At 45.7% G+C, this 17445-nt stretch overlaps 1 protein-coding gene and 1 pseudogene across 4 annotated transcripts in view; one reads left to right on the forward strand and one right to left on the reverse strand.

Moving 5' to 3' along the window:
- The first annotated feature begins 7131 nt into the window (after nucleotides 1-7131).
- LOC111537674 lies at nucleotides 7132-7651 on the forward strand (annotated as a pseudogene).
- A 3242-nt stretch (nucleotides 7652-10893) lies between these two features.
- Nucleotides 10894-17445, reverse strand: part of USP32 (ubiquitin specific peptidase 32) — a 221372-nt gene continuing 214820 nt past the window's right edge. For 2 of the 4 annotated variants that reach the window (XM_023204689.2, XM_023204687.2), the window contains 4 exons: nucleotides 16881-17169; nucleotides 15050-15471; nucleotides 14296-14388; nucleotides 10894-13155 (listed from right to left, as the gene is read on the reverse strand). In XM_023204689.2, the coding sequence (XP_023060457.2) occupies nucleotides 12982-13155; nucleotides 14296-14388; nucleotides 15050-15471; nucleotides 16881-17169 (978 nt within the window). In that variant the 3' untranslated portion in view covers nucleotides 10894-12981. The remainder of the gene's footprint in view (nucleotides 13156-14295; nucleotides 14389-15049; nucleotides 15472-16880; nucleotides 17170-17445) is intronic. The other 2 variants (XM_023204688.3, XM_023204690.2) reach the window with 2 other exon arrangements.

The raw sequence follows: 17445 nt of genomic DNA on the forward strand, positions 1-17445 counted from the left end.
CCTGAGTAACTTAGGGAGATCCTGTTTCTACGAGGGGGGAAAAAAAGCCAGACGTGGTGGCATGCCTGTGGTCCCCGTTACTTGAGATGCTGAGGTGGGAGGATGGCTTAAGCCCAGGAGTTCAGGCACCATTGCACTCCAGCCTGGGCAACAGAGAGAGACCTTGTCTCAAAAAACAAAAAAATAAAACTTAATCCTTTCCTTCCTTCCTTCCTTCCTTCCTTCCCTTCTTCCCTCCCTCCCTCTTTCTCTTTCCTTTCTTTCCTTTCTTTTCTTTCTTTCTCTTTCTTTTCTTCTTTCTCTTTCTTTTCTTTCTCTCTTTCCTTTTTTCTTTCTTTCTCTTTCTTTTCTTTCTTTCTTTTTCTTTCTTTTTATACAGTCTTGCTCTGTCGCCCAGGCTGGAGTGCAGTGGCATGTTCTCGGCTCACTGCAACCTCTGCCTCCTAGGTTCAAGTGATTCTCCTGCCTTAGCCTTCCGAGTAGCTGGGACTATAGGCACATGCCACCATGCGGCCAATTTTTTTCATATTTGTAGCAGAGATGGGGTTTCGCCATGTTGGCCAAGCTGATCTCGAACTCCTGACCTCAGGTGATCCGCCTGCCTTGGCCTCCCAGAGTGCTTGTATTACAGGCATGAGCCACCACACTCGGCCTTAATCTTTCAACAAACACTATTATTTCCTCTGTGTAAGGGACAGAGGATTTAGGGAGGAAAATCCTAGTCTGGGCTCTTCCTCCAAGACTCCCAACTGCAGGGCAGGCAGACACAGCGGGCACAGGAGCACCAGGTCTACAACATAGAAATCAAGAGAGGAATGCAGAAACATCCGGGAATGCAGCCCAGACTCACACTGGCCTGGGGCGGAATCCCCCTCCACTGCTGACTCTCTAGGTGCCCTTGATCGTTTAATTCATTTTTCTGAGCCTCAGTTTCCTCATCTGTGAAATGGCGGTGATGACAGCATTTACCTCATGGGCTTGTTGTCAAGATGAAACAAGATGCCGGACCAAGAGACGATATTCAATAATTTATAATTATTATGGTGATTCTTTACATTGGAAAGAGCAATGAAGGACGGGCAAGACCCACAGGTGGGGAGTAGGGAACACCGGGCGGAGGCTGGGATTATGCAGAGTGATGCATAATGAACTCTGATCTGTGGTTGGTGGCAGTTCTTTCCTAACCAAGGGAGAAATCTTAAGACCCTCCAAGGGGCCACCTCTCTGCCCAGACACTTAGGGACATCCCTTAGCACTCCATCCCAACCACACACAACAGAGGAAGACCTCCCAGCCTGACCTTCACCTAGAATTGTCTAAGGTCATCCAGAGCATCAGAGGGAGAAAAGGGGGCCCTCTGAGGCCCAGGGCTACCCCGCGGTTCTTATGTCCTGCCTTGGGGGCTGGCGGGTGCAGAGTTGAGAGTCAGGTTGAGCCCGCATCCCTGAAAGAAGGGGCTTTTGGCCAGGGCTCCTCCGGCTTTCTCATTGTGGGGATTGATTGGGTTGGGGACCAAATTCCCATTTCATTTCCCTCTAACCCTTCCTTTCCCACTTCCCGTGGCTTCTGTGCTGCTGGATCTGTCACGTGTCCATCTCTCTGCTGCTGGCTCTGCCTCCCACAAGCCTATCCTGTGTAGAGTTGCTGTAGTCTCCTCCAGCACAGGATGGGTGCCTGCCCCTGTCCCCACCCTTGGCTTCAGTTTTGTCTAGATGGGTTCACCTAGACAAAATACAGGCTGCCCAATTACATCTGAATGTCAGATAAATAACAAATCCTTTTTTTTTTTTAATATCCCTAAATTACACAGGACATACTTACACCAGAGCACTGGTGACACTAGCCTTGGAGCGCTCTCCCTGGCCACTCCCCACTGTCTTGCTTCCTCTTGCGAAGTCTACGTGCCAGCCAAGACCCAGCCTGTGAGGCCTGGCCTGATCTCTGCTCCCTGTCTGCTCCCCCAGCTAGAGTCCCCGAGGAAAAGAATGGGGGATCGTTGGAGCCATCAGAGCATCGAAGTGTCTAGGCCAAGGTTGGCCACATAGAGGGAGGGCAGGTGGCAAATGTTCGCAGCATGAGTGAGTAAAAGGAAAGACGATAGCAAAGAGTGGAACTACCAGGCACCATTCCAGGGCTGGGACTAAATATTTACCTTGTCCATTGGGCAAAGATAAGCCTGGTTTTCCAGGCTCTATTTATGCCAGCTTTCCTTTAGGGGCTGACACAGTCAACCTGGTATCGTTACAGTTTGATCAGCGGTTTCCACATGTGGGGTCTGGGTGTATGAGGTGCTTGATCCTCAGCTTCCGCCATTCCCCAGCTCCATGTGTCTTCCCCAGGGAATCCGCTTCCCAGTTCTCAGGCCCTAAGTGTCTTTGCACCTCCATTCTGCTGCCTGGTCTGTCCCCAGTCTCCATGAGGCTATTGAATCGGAGTTCATTCTACTCTCGATAAAGCTGTGTATCCTCGTTTAGCCCCTGGGGTCAAGCCACATCAGGAGCTGCTTGCAACATGACAGGACAGACTTGCCTGTGTCTACTACCTGCGTGGCCTCCTGGGAGACACCTCTCTTAAGGGAATAGGGTTGGGTATGACAAGCTGGGTCCAAGTGAAGCTTCAGAGATGGAGAGGTAGGGGAGGAGGGACTCTGAGTTCGGTGTGGCAGTGATCACTCTGCCTCTGGGACTCACGCCAGGGTGTATAAGGAGAATGGAAACTGCACGTGGAAAAGGGAAGGGTGATTTCTTTCTTTCTTTTTTTGGGGGGGCGGGGGGAAGGGTGATTTCATGGAAATAGGAACAGCTCTGCTTTGGGAACGCCTTCATGGAGTGTAAAGGGAACAGTGAGCAACTCTGGCCCCTGGTGTCCAGCCTGGGAGGCAGTGGTCATGTTGGGCGAGGGGTGCCCAGAAGATCAGGCGGTCCTGTTCGGAGGACACCACGTGGCAGCTGAAAGGGCTAGTTTAAGAGCACATTTGAGATTCCCTCTGGAGGCTGCCATCAGTATTTAGGGGGAGAGTGGGTCTTGGCAGGGGGATAAAGGGTAGAATCAATGAAACCTGAGTCATCAGAGCGAGTGGCCTTTCGCTGAGCCTGAGGCTGCGGTGACCAGGAAAACACAGCCAGCATAGAAGCAGATTCACAGTCGGGCGCCGTGGCTTGCGCCTGTAATCCCAGCACTTTGGGAGGTCAAGGCGGGCAGATCACCTGAAGTCAGGAGTTTGAGACCAGCCTGGCCAATATGGTGAAACCCCATCTCTACTAAAAATATAAAAATTATCCGGGCATGGTGGTGCATGCCTGTAATTCCAGCTACTTGGGAGGCTGAGGCAGGAGAATTGCTTGAGCCTGGGAGGCGGAGGTTGCAGTGAGTTGAGATTATGCCACTGCACTCCAGCCTGGGCAACAGAGAGAGACTCCCTCTGTCTCAAAAAAAAAAAAAAAAGAAAAAAAAAAAAGAAGCAGCAGTAGCAGATTCATGGAGACACTACTGCTTGGAATTCGGTGATGCTTCAGGGAGTGGAGCTGGCCTATGCTCCAGACAGGCATAAACTATCGATGTAAACACAATTACACCGAAGCCTCTGCAGGCATGGTGCTGATGCTGTCCCTCCCAAGCAGGTATCATCCGGGTGGGTACAGGCCCTGCAGGCTGACATTTTTCTTTTCTTTTATTTTCTTTTTTAAGACAGAATCTTGCTTTGCTGCCAGGCTGGAGTGCAATGGTACGATCTCGGCTCACTGCAACCTCTGCCTCCTGGGTTCAAGCAATTCTCATGCCTCAGCCTCCCAAGTAGCTGGGACTACAGGCATGCACCACCACACCCAGCTGATTTTTGTATTTTTAGTAGAGATGAGGTTTCACCGTGTTAACCAGGATGGTCTCAATCTCCTGATCTCATGATCCGCCCACCTCGGCCTCCCACAGTGCTGGAATTACAGGTGTGAGCCACCACGCCCGGCCAATGTTGACATTTTTCAAGTCAGCTATGGAGTTTGAATTTTCTTCCAAATTTACGTTGCTTATTTCACCAGTTCAAATTAGGCCTGACTGATTTCTCTTTCTCTTTCTTTTTTTCTGAATATGTATCAGTTTTGGATTGAGGCCTAGCATTTCCACTACCATCCAGAGGAGAGATGAGCAAACCAGAGTTGGGCTCTTAACCCCAGGGGAAAAAACAACGGGCTGCTCTGGAACGCTGCAGAGTCAGGGCTGAATGAATGCAGGATCAGGGCAGGCAGCCGGGAGTGTGCCGGCCGCGTGACGAGCCTGCCATGGTGTCCGGATGGACATGTGGTATTTGGTTTAAAGCCCACGTTACTGGGGCATAAACAGCTGGGGATAAATGATCAGACTCAATTGTTCTTTCCTTTCCCAGGAAAGGCCAGGAAGGAAAAGGCCCCAGTTTAAGGGAGAAGGCATTGTCCTCAGTGGATGAAGCACAGTCAGGTAGCCCGGTCTGGCAGGGGGCCAGTGGGGGAGCACGAGTTTCTCATGACTGCTGTGGTTGGTGGCTGCCTTCACAACAATAGCACACTGGACCCCTGTCCTTCCCATCCTGCCTCTGAAACGATCACATCGATGTTAAATCCCTGGTAAGATACTTTCAGATACTCCAAAGTCCAGTTTGGAACTACAGTCCTTGCTTGACTCAATCCGGAATCCTTTCTCCCTCCCTGGTCCCATCTCCCCATCTACTCCCCCTACAGTTCTTCTCTCTATCCAGCTACTAAGGTCCTTCGGCCATCAGAGGCGAACAGAACAAACCTAAGACATCACTCTCCATCAAGAGGCCTGCATGACTCTTTATTTGCACCAGAGTTTCTCATCTTCCAGGAATAAGAGGAGGAGCTGCTTTGGGGACACCCACTTCCTCTCCTTACATAACAACACACTGCATTTGCACAAGTGTCCTTGGTTGTAAAGGGTTCCACACTCACTTTCTTATTCAGGGCTTATTACAAGAGTCTAAGGTAGCTAGGCTCATGATGACCCTGATCCCTTGTCAAAGATGAGGCCACTGAGGCTCAGGTGACTACCGTTGTGCCAGGAGTTGCTAAGTGGTGGATCACAGACTCCAGTTCAGGGGGAGATAGGGTGGTAAAGAAGCAGCTGGATGAACCTGGGTTTGAATCCAGCTCAGAAACATTCCATCTGTGTGACACCACAGGCAAGTGACGTAACCTGATTGAGCCTCAGCTTCCTCATCTAGAAGAAGGGGTGATCATGCATCCCTCATATGAGCATTTACAAATCATGAGTGAAACACGCATAGCATAGCATGGGGTTTGACAGATAGAAGTCCAATAAATGTCCAAGCCCATCTCCAGCGTTTCTTCCAGTTCCAAGCTCAGGACTGTCCTTTAAGCCAAGTGAACATGTTTTGGATGGTTTAGCCCTCTCCTTTCCCCCATCCGTCCCCAAGTGAGAGGATGTTTATTTGCAGCTCCGTGCTGCAGAGAGCTCTGCAAACAAGGAGGGGCAGCAGTAACTTTCTCCAGCTGGCACAACAATGAAAGGCCACAGGCCCTGGGGCTGCTCCCTATGGATGTCCAGTCTTGGGAAACAGAGGCCAGGCAGCAGGCTGGCTGCTCCGGGCACTCCCTGTGGCTTCTTCACTCTAGCTGGCTACCCAGTATACTGACCAGGAAAACGGCCTTTGAAAAGGCCCACCCTGTGGTCACCATGATTTCTAGCAGACCAAATGAGTGTTTTCCTGGTAGCACTGTCAACTCCTCTTGCTGGAGACAATTCTCTGGGAGCTCCTCAGGCCCTGTTAGCGCACTGTGTGCTTGGCTTTCTGAATGCTTAAAGGTGACAGGTGCTTTAGTGGACATCCAATCCACAGCGGTTGCTCAGGCAGCACCACACCTCGGGCAGCAACTCCAACCTCATCTGCTTTAGCTATGGGTCCTTCAGGTAAATGTGGCTGGAATGGCTGGAAGAAAGGGTCGGGTCTTAGTGTTGTTTCAAAATAAAAGCTGAAGACAACTCCCTCACTATTCACAGGGGGAACCAAGGCACAGAGGAGGCAAGTGACCCCCAAGGTCATACAATTCTGCCAAGTGCAGAGCAAACACTGCGTACTGGACTCCTGGTCTACTGCTTTTCCATGGCATCAGCTAAGATGACTGCTCTGAACCTGGGGCTACGGCAGCCTCTGATGATGACCACAGGCATCTCCTACTCCATTCTGGAGGTTCCCTGTTGATCCCTAATGTGGAAGTCCCCCTCTTCCTCCCCAGTTTGTAATCACAGTGGGCACTGGGGTTTAGCCATCAGCAGCAGAGGATCCTGCTACAGATAACTGAAGGGTGGTACTGAAAAAATCATCAGATCAGCAGAGAAATCCTGTCCCCTTATCCCCAGGGCCTTGGACGGTTCCTCCAACCAGGCACATGTCTCCTTCCTGGGCTGCACTCAGCCGTGACTGGGTTCCTCTCTCTGGCAGGCCTCCTCCTGTCAAAGTTATTCTAGGTTTTCCCTCTTCTGTCTCCTTTTTTCTTCCTCCTCCACTTCTTTCAGTCTTCCTGGGGCATTTCAAGCCTGGCACCCATCTGTGAGTTCCTCTTGGGCTTGTGGTAAGGTCTAAAGTTTGTTATCAAGAGACATTCCAGCCAAAGCAGATTGTGAATATGAAAAAGAGAGAAATTACAGCAAACAGAACTTATGCTTATAATAAAATAGTCTAAAAGAGAAATGTATGTGCCAGGCGTGGTGGCTCACACCTGTATTCCCAGCACTTGGGGAGGCTGAGGCGGGTGGATCACCCGAGGTCAGGAGTTCGAGACCAGCCTGGTCAACATGGTGAAAATCCGTCTCTACTGAAAATACAAAAATTAGTTGGGTGTGGTGGCGTGTGGCTGTAATCCCAACTACTTGGGAGGCTGAGGCAGGAGAAACACTTGAATCCGGGAGGTGTAGGCTTCAGTGAGCCGAGATAGTGCCACTTCACTCCAGCCTGGGCGACAAGAGTGGAACTCTGTCTCAAAAAAAATTAAAATAAATAAATATGTAAATAAAATAGATATGTACTTATGCAAACCATAGAAAAAAGTGTAGCAACCATCCCAAGATACCTGACAATGTGAAATACTTTTATTACAACTGGCCTGACCTTCAAAGGCCTTCATGGCTCCTGCCTTGCTGTTATCGTCTATGTTCCTTTTGCATCTTCCACTCAGCACGAACAGGCTGCACTGCCTCCAAAACGCACCACTTGAATCCTGCCTCTGCTCCTTTGTCCATCTGAATCACCCTCTCCATGTTTCTGACCCTGCAATCCTGATCTCACTTCATGAGGCAGTTCGCTTCCCTTTTGCATTTAGCTTTCCCCGGGATACACTGTCAACAGCCTACCGTCTGATGTCATCAGTCAGCACTTCATCAGGGACAATTATGTCTACAAAGCTTTTGGCTAATTACTGTCACTCCTCCTTACACATGTGCATATGCATATCATCTTTCCCTAATGAGACTGGAAATAATGATTCATTCCCTGGAGGAGTGGTTTCCATAAATGACCAACCCACTACCAGTGCAAACTAGCTGCGAAAGAGCTTCCTCTGAGGAACTTATTAGATGCAGATTCTTGGACTGCATGGGAGAGGAGGATCTCACAAATCTGGGTGTAATAGACACAGGACATTAGGTGTAATATGGGCGGGACTCTGGACTCAGCATATCCAACAAGCTGCTGGCTGATTGTGATGGTGCCGACGAATTGCCAAGTTGGGAACTGCTGCCGCCAGAGAACCTAGCAGAGAGCTGACAGGTGCTCACTCCCCTACTGTTTGGGTGCATGCCTCCTGATAATGAACTTGATCATAACATTATTGTTATATTATGCCTGTATTGTTTCCTTAAGTGAGGGAAGAATGCTTTTGAGTACCTAAGAGGTGGCAAGCTCTGTGCCTACTTACATACATGATCCATTCCTTTTAATAACCTTTGGAAATAAAGTGGTATTTTCACTAGGCATTAGAAATCTGAAAACTTTCGTTTACAGTTGTTGCAACAGCAGAACTAGAATTTGACCTCCGACATAATGGGGTCAAAATCTACGACCTTTCTACTTACCAGGGGGCATGAACTGCTGGTTTGTATCTGGCTTGCAGATACCTTCGTTGGGCAGCATAGTGTTCAAAATTTTTAAAATTTACCAACACCTCTAAACTGGATACTTTGTATTAATATCTGGGTTTCTGGCTTCTCTTCATGGGAAAAACAAACAAACAAAAAGGTTTGGTGAACACTGGGGCCCACATTCCTGCAGGGCAACAGTCACATGGAGCCTTTAGATGGGCATGTGCCTAGAACTCACTACAGTCCCCATCACTCCCTATTCTCTTACATCCTATTCCCAACTAGGTTCTCATAGGCCTGGGTTTGTGACTGCTGCACACTTATCTACTCTCTTGCTTCCCACTGGTCAGAAAGTCTGGCAAACTTAAAAGGCCTCTTTTTGTTGCTTTCTCCTTTATGGATCTCTGATCACAGAGGTGTGTGCATTTCTGACCTTGTGATTTCAATACTAAGGAAGCTGTTGGTACATTATCAAGGGAAACTGGGATCGCTGCTCCCCAAGTTATACATTCTGGTGTGTCCTAGTAAAATTCTATATTCAGCCTCCAAACTAGCTGGGAAAAATGTGGCAAATCATCTTACTTGCTCCAATTCAATGGTGTTTAGAAGTAAGAAGTCACTGTGAGCAATGCCACCAAGTGGTGGAGCGACTCCATGCTGAATCGCCACCTTCAGCCAGAGAGGCTGGGAGGCTCAAGACCTCTCAACGCACAGGGCCATTCAGAAACTAGAAACAAAGTGCTTGCCCATCTCCCGAGGCTGGTCCTTCCAAGGCTTTTTTTTCTTTTGAGACAAGGTCTCACTGTCACCCAGGCTGGAATGCAGTGGCACAATCGAGGCTCACTGCAACCTCAACCTTCCGGGTTCAAGCGATCCTCCCACCTCAGCCTCCAGAGTAGCTGGGATGACTACAGGCGTGGGCCACCACACCCAGTTGATTTTTTTTTTTTTTTTTTTAAAGAAATGAGGTCTCGCCATATTGCTCAGACTGGCCTTGAACCAGACCATTTTTAACTTTTTAAAAGACAGCCTTGGCCAGCCATGGCAGCTCACACCTATAATCCCTGCACTTTAGGAAGCTGAGGTGGGCAGATAGCTTGAGCCGAGGAGTTCAAGACCAGCCTGGGCAACATGGTGAAACCCCATCTCTACAAAAATTAGCTGTGTGGTGGCGCACATCTGTGGTCCCAGCTACTGGGGAGGCTGAGGTGAGAGGAGGATTGCTTGAGCCTGGGAGGTCAAGGCTGCCATGATTACCCCACTGCATTTACAGCCTGGGCAACAGAGTGAGACCCTGCCTCTATTAAAAAAAAAAAAGAAAGAAAGAAAGAAACCTAAAAACAGACTGGCACTTAAAAGAGTTGTGCTTCATTTTTTGACTTTCTATATTAATTTTCTGTTTGTTCCTTTCCTTAAACAAGCTGCCACTGCTGCTGATTCAACATGTTTCATTTTATACCTTTTTTTTTTTGAGACGGAGTTTCACTCTTGTTGCCCAGGCTGGAGGGCAATGTCATGATCTTGGCTCACTGCAACCTCTGCCTCAGCTTCCCAAGTAGCTGGGATTACAGGCATGCACCACCACGCCCGGCTAATTTCGTATTTTTAGTAGAGATGGGGTTTCTCATGTTGGTCAGGCTGGTCTTGAACTCTCAACCTTAGATGATCTGCCTGCCTTGGCCTCCCAAAGTGCTGGGATTACAGGTGTGAGCCACTGGGCCTGGCCCATTTTATACATTTTTAATGTGTATTCTTGTTTTTGGAAAATGTGAACAGAGGGCTATTAAACTCTTTTAGAGTCGGTAAAGAGGTAAAAAAAAAAAAAAAAAAAAAAAAAACAACAACAAAACAAACCAAAAAAACCCTCTTTGTAAGATAGGACTGATATCGTTGGACTGAGCACTTACCAAGCAACTGTGCCAGGCATTTGTGTCCATTTAATTCTTACAAGCCCGAGTGTACAGTATTTTAATTTTATAGGTGAACAAATAGAAGCCGAGGGTGAAGGTCCTACAGCTGTCACCTTCATTTCTTCTCAACACTGCCAACTGTCTCCTTGGATCTCCCAGACAGACAACTAGGGATATCTGGCTTCTCGGTGCCCCCTACAAACCTAGAGTCATTTCAAGGCATTATGCAAATGAGCAGCTTTCCTTCTCTTCCCCTCATCTCCTGATCTGCACAAAAATGACCGTAGGACCCCCTGTGGGTACCAATGTAGGCACCAATCCTCAGTTTACCACCTGCTCTCTACTTGCTTCCCTGCCGTAACTTTCTAAAAGGGATGTGAGCCATGTTTAAAGTCACCTGGTCACTGCAGGGATCTTGTTCTACCCTCTACATCACTGGTTGCCAACCTTTTTGGCACCAGGGACTGGTGTCGTGGAAGACAATTTTTCCACGGACTGGGGGGACAGGGGGAATGGTTTCAGGATAAAACTGCTCCACCTCAAATCATCAGGCATTAGATTCTCATGAGAAGCGCACAACCTAGATTGTAGCATACACAGTTCACAATAGGGTTCGTCCTCCTGTGAGAATCGCATGCCGCTGCTGATCTAACAGGAGGCAGAGCTCAGGCAATGGGAGCGAGTCGGAGCGGCTATAAATACAGCGCGCCGCTCACCTCCTGCTGTGCAGCCTGGTTCCTAACAAGCCATGGACGGTACTGGTCTGTAGGCCCGAAGGTGGGGAATCCTGCCCTACAGAGTTTCCAGCCTCAGAGATGAAGCATCCCCTCTGTAAGTCAGAAAGAAATTATTCAAGTAGGAGAATTAAAACAGGATCACAGAGAGGGAGGCTGAAGAATTTGACTTTCTGGGTTTACTTGTATGAGGAAAAACAACACATAGAGGCATCCACAGTATTTAATTTGTTTGGATAATAGTTACAGATAAACAGGTACACCCCATATACAATTACCAGTACTTTTTATACAGTTCATATTTCAGTACATCAACACTATTTTATTTACACTCTATTTATGTACATTAACACCTTTCTAATGTCAGTGCATTGTCAACAAGGTTTATACAGTAATTTACAAGGTGAATGTAGTTAATAGTTAATTTAATAAATTTTCTGCTAGTTCATGAATTAAAAAAATTAATTACAACCAGTATAACAAACACAGATCAAACAACATTAGTAGATTGTGCTACCTGCTTAAATAAAACATCTGTAAAGAAATTATTTAAAATCTTCCACTTTTTAATGGGACATGTCCAGGTAGGAATGGACAGACTTTATATACTGAAAATCTTGAAACTATAAAGTATGCATTTTGTCTGACTTTATTACATTAGACAATTGAGGTCACTCCTACCTACTTGTAATTCTATTTTTTCTGAAAAGGATTTCACTTTAGGTAGCCATTTAAGATAACCTTTCCAAATGCTTTGAGAACTAGATATTAATAGTTACTGGCCTCAAATATCAGAACACAAATGCTTAGTTACATTGGTAATTACTACCTATGAGGAAGAAAGAGTAGTGGAATCTGACAATTAATGAGAATCAACTTGCAGGATCTAAATGAATAAACAAAGACCAAAAATAAGGTGAAACATTTCCTTCAAGTATATATTAAAAAACTACATGAAAAAAATGCTACCTGAAATAAATAATATTTATACTTTTGTTCCAGTCTTGAATAATTGGAGGAAAAAATGAAGTAAGCAAGGAAACATAACTTTCAATGGCTACTGTAAAATTTAAAAAAAAAGACAAATATCAAAATAAAAAAATTACTGGACATGCAAACAAAGCAAAACTAAAGGTGACTTCCTAAAACCACCAATTTCATTAAATATACTTATGAACTCCTAATGTCTGGGATGTGTTTTGTTTGTAATTTATAGCCCTTAGAGCCATCAAATACACACAAGCAAGTTCATCTGCATGTGTTCTCTCTTTTTTAAAGTGCAAAGCAAACACGGAAAAGAACCACCACCAATTGTGAAACGCAATCTAGCTCCAATGCTGCTTACCTTCCCAGAAGCTCTTGTTGCAACATGTGCATGTGAAGATGGTGCAAATATTGGCAACTGCCTCCCTTCCCTCAGCATGGGCGGGGCCGGGGGTGCAGAATACATTTCTGAGGATACTTGAAGTATCCTAAATGTAAGATGCCTCTGCTGGGAGGGCCATGGTAGCTGGATTTCCCAGGATGCTTTTTCTTTCTACTGGGTCTTCTACTGGGTCTCTGAGTGGAAGGCACATAGCTCTTAAGAGAGCCTCCCTTTCAGACTGACCACTATATGCCCCTGCCACCAATGACTGGTTGTGTCTCAAACATAAACACAATAGCAAAAATAAAAAGCAAGAAAGACAAAGAAAGGGTAGCGAAACAGTTTTAAAAATAAATTGAAAAATCCTCGTCCATGCCATAAGAATCATTTGCACACCTTCATGATCTTGCTTTCTCCATCTTGTCAATATAATGGAATAAAACTTCAGGAAAAAGGAGGTAGCATATCATGTCGTCCCTAGACAACATTATAATTTTTTGTTTTTTACTTTGACTCCAAGGAAATCTTTAATATTTGTTATGATTATTGGTAAACTCTATACTCACTACATATTTGTTCATATCTGGACAAGCACAAATTGAATTCTTATTTGGTCCCAGGTGGCTGGTGCCAAACCTTTTGTTTACAGGCTAATGGTGGGATCTGCCTGAAAGTTCTCTATTGGAGAGCTTGTATGAGACTTCAAAATAAAATTATTACTACTTTTAAAGTTAACTATTTTAATTAGAATTTTTATTTTGTGCTTCAGGGTCACAGGATAAAATAACTACATTTAGCTTGCCTTTCAGTGACACTTTTGCCAAATGTCAGCTACAAGGAGTCATCTCCCTCACCACCAAGCTGTCTAGCAGCCAGAGTGGTAGCTTTACTGTAACACACAGTACTTTTTGTAATCAGACTCAAAGTCTTCATCCATACTGCTTGTGTCTGCCATCTTTTTGCCATCAATCTTTGGCAGAAATTGTGCATAGTCTATCCCCTGCTGCTCATAGAAAAGAATGTAGGCAGAGTCGGTGTCAATTTCATCAGGGTGAAGTTCCTGAAAGGGCAAGAAAAACCTTTAACAAAAAGCCATCACTATTATGGCTCTAAATCCTTAACAGGAAAGGGAAGACCAACCCTCTGCAATTACTAAACCTGATTGCTTCCAATAAGCTCACTAGTTTGGCTGTCTCACACCTGCCCCTTTAAAATGAGCCCCATTATTTCCAATGTTTGCTTTGGGGAAAATATTTTGACCATAGACAAGCCAAAAAAGAATGACCTAAAATCACATCAAATTCTATTTATTTATTTATTTAATTTATTTATTTATTTATTTTGAGACGGAGTCTCGCTCTGTCACCAGGCTGGTGTGTAGTGGCGTGATCTCAGCCCACTGCAACCTCTGTCTCCTGGGTTCAAGTGATTCTCCTGCCTCAGCCTCCCGAGTAGCTGGGACTACAGGCGTGTGCCACCACGCCCGGCTAATTTTTTGTATTTTTAGTAGAGACAGGGTTTCACCATATTAGCCAGGATGGTCCCAGTCTCCTGACCTCATGATCCGCCCACCTCAGCCTCCCAAAGTGCTGGGATTACAGGCATGAGCCACGGCGCCCGGCCCAACCCCATCAAATTCTAACAGTCTAGAAGATAGGAGCTTTTTGCATTAACTAACTCCCTTTTTTTTTTTTTTTTTGAGACAGAGTCTCTCTCTGTTGCCCAGGCTGGAGTGCAGTGGAGCAATCTTGGCTCACTGCAACCTCCACCTCCCAAGTTCAAGCCATTCTCCTGCCTCAGCCTCCCGAGTAGCTGGGATTACAGGCATGCGCCAACATGCCTGACTAATTTTTGTGTTTTCAGTAGAGATGGGGTTTCACTATGTTGGCCAGTCTGGTCTCCAACTCCTGACATCAAGTGATCCACCTCCTCAGCCTGCCTCAGCCTCCCAAAGTGCTGGGATTACAGGCATGAGCTACTGCGACCAGTCAACTAACTCTTCATTTCTCCTCACTGCTCATGTTTTCATTCCCTACTCTGCATATCTCTTTTGTTCCTTTAATACTGACAGCATCTCTATATTGATTCTAACAGAAATATCTATTTCCTATTCAAGAGATAGTCCATTATTTCAACAAATGTTCCCCAGTTCTGTTGATATTCTGTTTCTAACTTTCATTCAAAGTTTGAGAATGTTTACCTTACAGCTGCTGTCATTGTAACAGTACCACTTGCAGTTTGGGTTTTTGGCATAAGTGACGTAATGGCCCCCACCCAGAATTCCTGAATGGCACTGTAAGAGATAAGAGAGTGGAGGTATGTTAGTAGTTAACCGTACTATGGCCAGGGTATAGCACTAGGATCTGAGTAGGAGAACACTGATCATGTAAATGATCAGTAGGTGAAAAAATATTTTAGAACTCTTTTTCTAAAACCAAAATAAGCAAAAAGCAAAATTCAAAAGTCATAAGCTTCAAGTCTTGTGTGGATAAACAATCATTTTATAATTGTAATTACTATATTATTATTGTTATTGAGACAGGGACTTGCTCTATCACCCAGGCTGGGGTGCAGTTGAGTGATCACAACTGTCTAAAGACTTGACCTCCTGGGCTCAGGTGATCCTTCTGCCTCAGCCTTCCAAGTAGCTGGGACTACAGGCACATGCTACCATACCTAGCTCCATTTAAAAATTATTTGTAGAGATGGGGCCCCGGCTGGTCTCTAACTCCTGGGCTCAAGCTATCCTCCTCCCTCAGCCTTCTAAAGTGCTGGGATTACAGGTGTGAGTCACCACACCTGGACAGGCCAAGATTTCTATGTTAACTTTGTCTATCACTAAGCTCAATGCTACGAAATAAGCAGGACCTGAAAAAATACTTGCTGATGAATACATGAAGACAACTGAACAAAACACAGACCACTCTCTGAAAACCATATAATAAACCACTTACCGAAATTGCATATAGATTATAAATAGGCTTAATACGAGTGTCTTCTCTTTGGTCATCAGTGCTGTCCTCTTCACTGTGGTTTCCAAGCTGACCATTGCTACAGCCATTGCCACATGCTTCATGCTCATAAAGGAATCCATTTGCCAAAGCTACCTCATGGTCCTGAGGAGTGACCAGCTCTGGTTGGCTGCCCCCCAGCATATGCCCTCGGCTCAAGGCGTCAGCGAGCTCACAGATCTGCCCAGCCCCATTATCTCTGCTGGCATCCAAGTTCTCCTTACTACTTGACAGTTTATTTTTGCTGCCAATCTGGGGCAGCCGAAGCCTTTTGCTCCTCCCCAAAGTCCGTGGGCTGCTACTGGGGCTGCTGTTTTTGCTGGAGGGACAGCTGGCTCCACTTTTTCTTGATGAAGAAGGAGAACCTATGAACAGGACAGAAAAAAAGATTCACAAATCCAAATGCCACAAGGTAAGCCAGCCCCAAATGCTAACTCTGAGGTTAGCTTCACAACTGTACACACAAAGGTAAAGACAGGGGAGTCGTGACTGGCTGCTCTTTAGTTCCTATTCTGTAGCCAGTAAGCTACATTTTTGTCTTCTTCAATGCCAAGTACCTATAAGCAACAATGTCCTGAAAATGTAAAGTACATTATAGGGACTCAGAAAATAGCAGAAAGATGATTTATGTTAGATTCAGTTGAAAGAAATCTAACTATTAGAGTAAGGAGTTTTCCCAAACACAGATCCCTCTCCTTTGTAAAATTAGACAAAAAATGTGACCACCATGTACTGAGTACTTCCTATTGTTAGGCATGGTACTGGGAATTTCCTGCTGTCCATTGTTACCTCTATGTCTTACAAAAATCCTGTAAGGCTTTAAACTTTTTGGTCATAGCCTCTTACCCCATCCCCTTTTATACCTTTAAAAATTACTGAGAACCCTTAGAATTTTATGTGAATTTTATCATTAATATTTCCCATATTAGAAATTAAAACAGGAACGAGAAAGTACAATACATTGGCACAGAATTCACTGTCAAAGTGACAGTATTATTCCATGTCATCTTGTCTCTCACACCATTGTACACTTGTGAGAGAATGAAAGTGAAAAGGTACACATTGTCTTAGTATTTTTATGAAAATAGTTTTGGGCCAGGTGCAGTGGCTCACACCTGTCATCCCAGTACTTTAGGAGGCTGAAGGAGGAGCATCCCTTCGGCACAGGAGTTCGAGCCCAGCCTGGGAAACATGTAGAGCCCCATCTCTACAAAAAGTACAAAAATTAGCCAGGTGCAGTGGTGTGTGCCTGTAGTCCCAGCTACTCAGGAGGCTGAGGTGGGAGGATCGATTGACCCCAGGAGTTCGAGGCTGCAGTGATCTGTGATCTGTGTTGCACCACTGCCCTCCAGCCTGGGTGACAGAGTGAGACCCTGTCTCAAAAAAATAAAAAATAAAAAAATAAAAATAAAGAGTTTTGATCCTCCAGACCCCTTGAAAGATGGGAAAACTCAGAACTTTTGCTATAAGGGGACAAGACAGCAGCTACCATTCCTGTTTACCATATATCAGGCACTGTGTGAAGTGCTTTACACTCCATGTGTCAAACTCTCAACTCTGTAAACCTGGTATTATCTCCATTTTACAGACGAGAAAATAGATTCGGGAAGGCTGAATCTCTTGCTAAAAGTTACACAGCTCAAATACAGATAGATCTGATTCCAAATAGGTTCCTTTCACCAACCAACCTGATGTTCTGGAACAGAAGACAGAGAAACATATGTAGCCTACAGGAGTCCCAAGAAAGCACCTGCATAAGGCCCCCAGGCCTCACCTTTCGGGCTGCTGATGATGTTAGCGCTGAGTGAGGATGGGCTTTTGCTCAGGAGCACGTCCTCTTCCCCAGCCGAACTCTGTGCATCCACTTTCTTCACCTCTCTTGCCAGAATCCGGGGCTCGGAAAGCTCATCCCCCTGGGGTGTGAGTGGTTTATGCCGACAGAGAGCCGGGTCTCTTGGTACCAAAAAAGCACTTGGATCAAAACTTTCCCGAGGAAATTTGACAATTTTCTGTGATTTTATCCACCGACCATTTACAAATTGAAATCGCTTAAGATGAATAATCTGGAGAAGTAAAGGTAGAAAACATCTGCATTAAAGGGCTCTGAAGACACAAAATTTACATGGAAAAAACAAGTCAAATACATGTGAATATTTGAGATTATATAACAGAATATTTACTCTTCATAATTTTTTAAAGACTTCAAAAATATGGTTTCATAAAGGCCTCCACACAGGCCCCAGTGCACTGGTATGCTTGTGCACACACACTCAACTCAGCAGTGTGCCACAGCCATGTGACAGCGCAGTGGGTGTTGCCTCTGGGCTCGGTTGCTCTTC

Source organism: Piliocolobus tephrosceles, chromosome 16, assembly GCF_002776525.5.
Source record: "Piliocolobus tephrosceles isolate RC106 chromosome 16, ASM277652v3, whole genome shotgun sequence".
Taxonomy (NCBI): Eukaryota; Metazoa; Chordata; class Mammalia; order Primates; family Cercopithecidae; genus Piliocolobus; species Piliocolobus tephrosceles.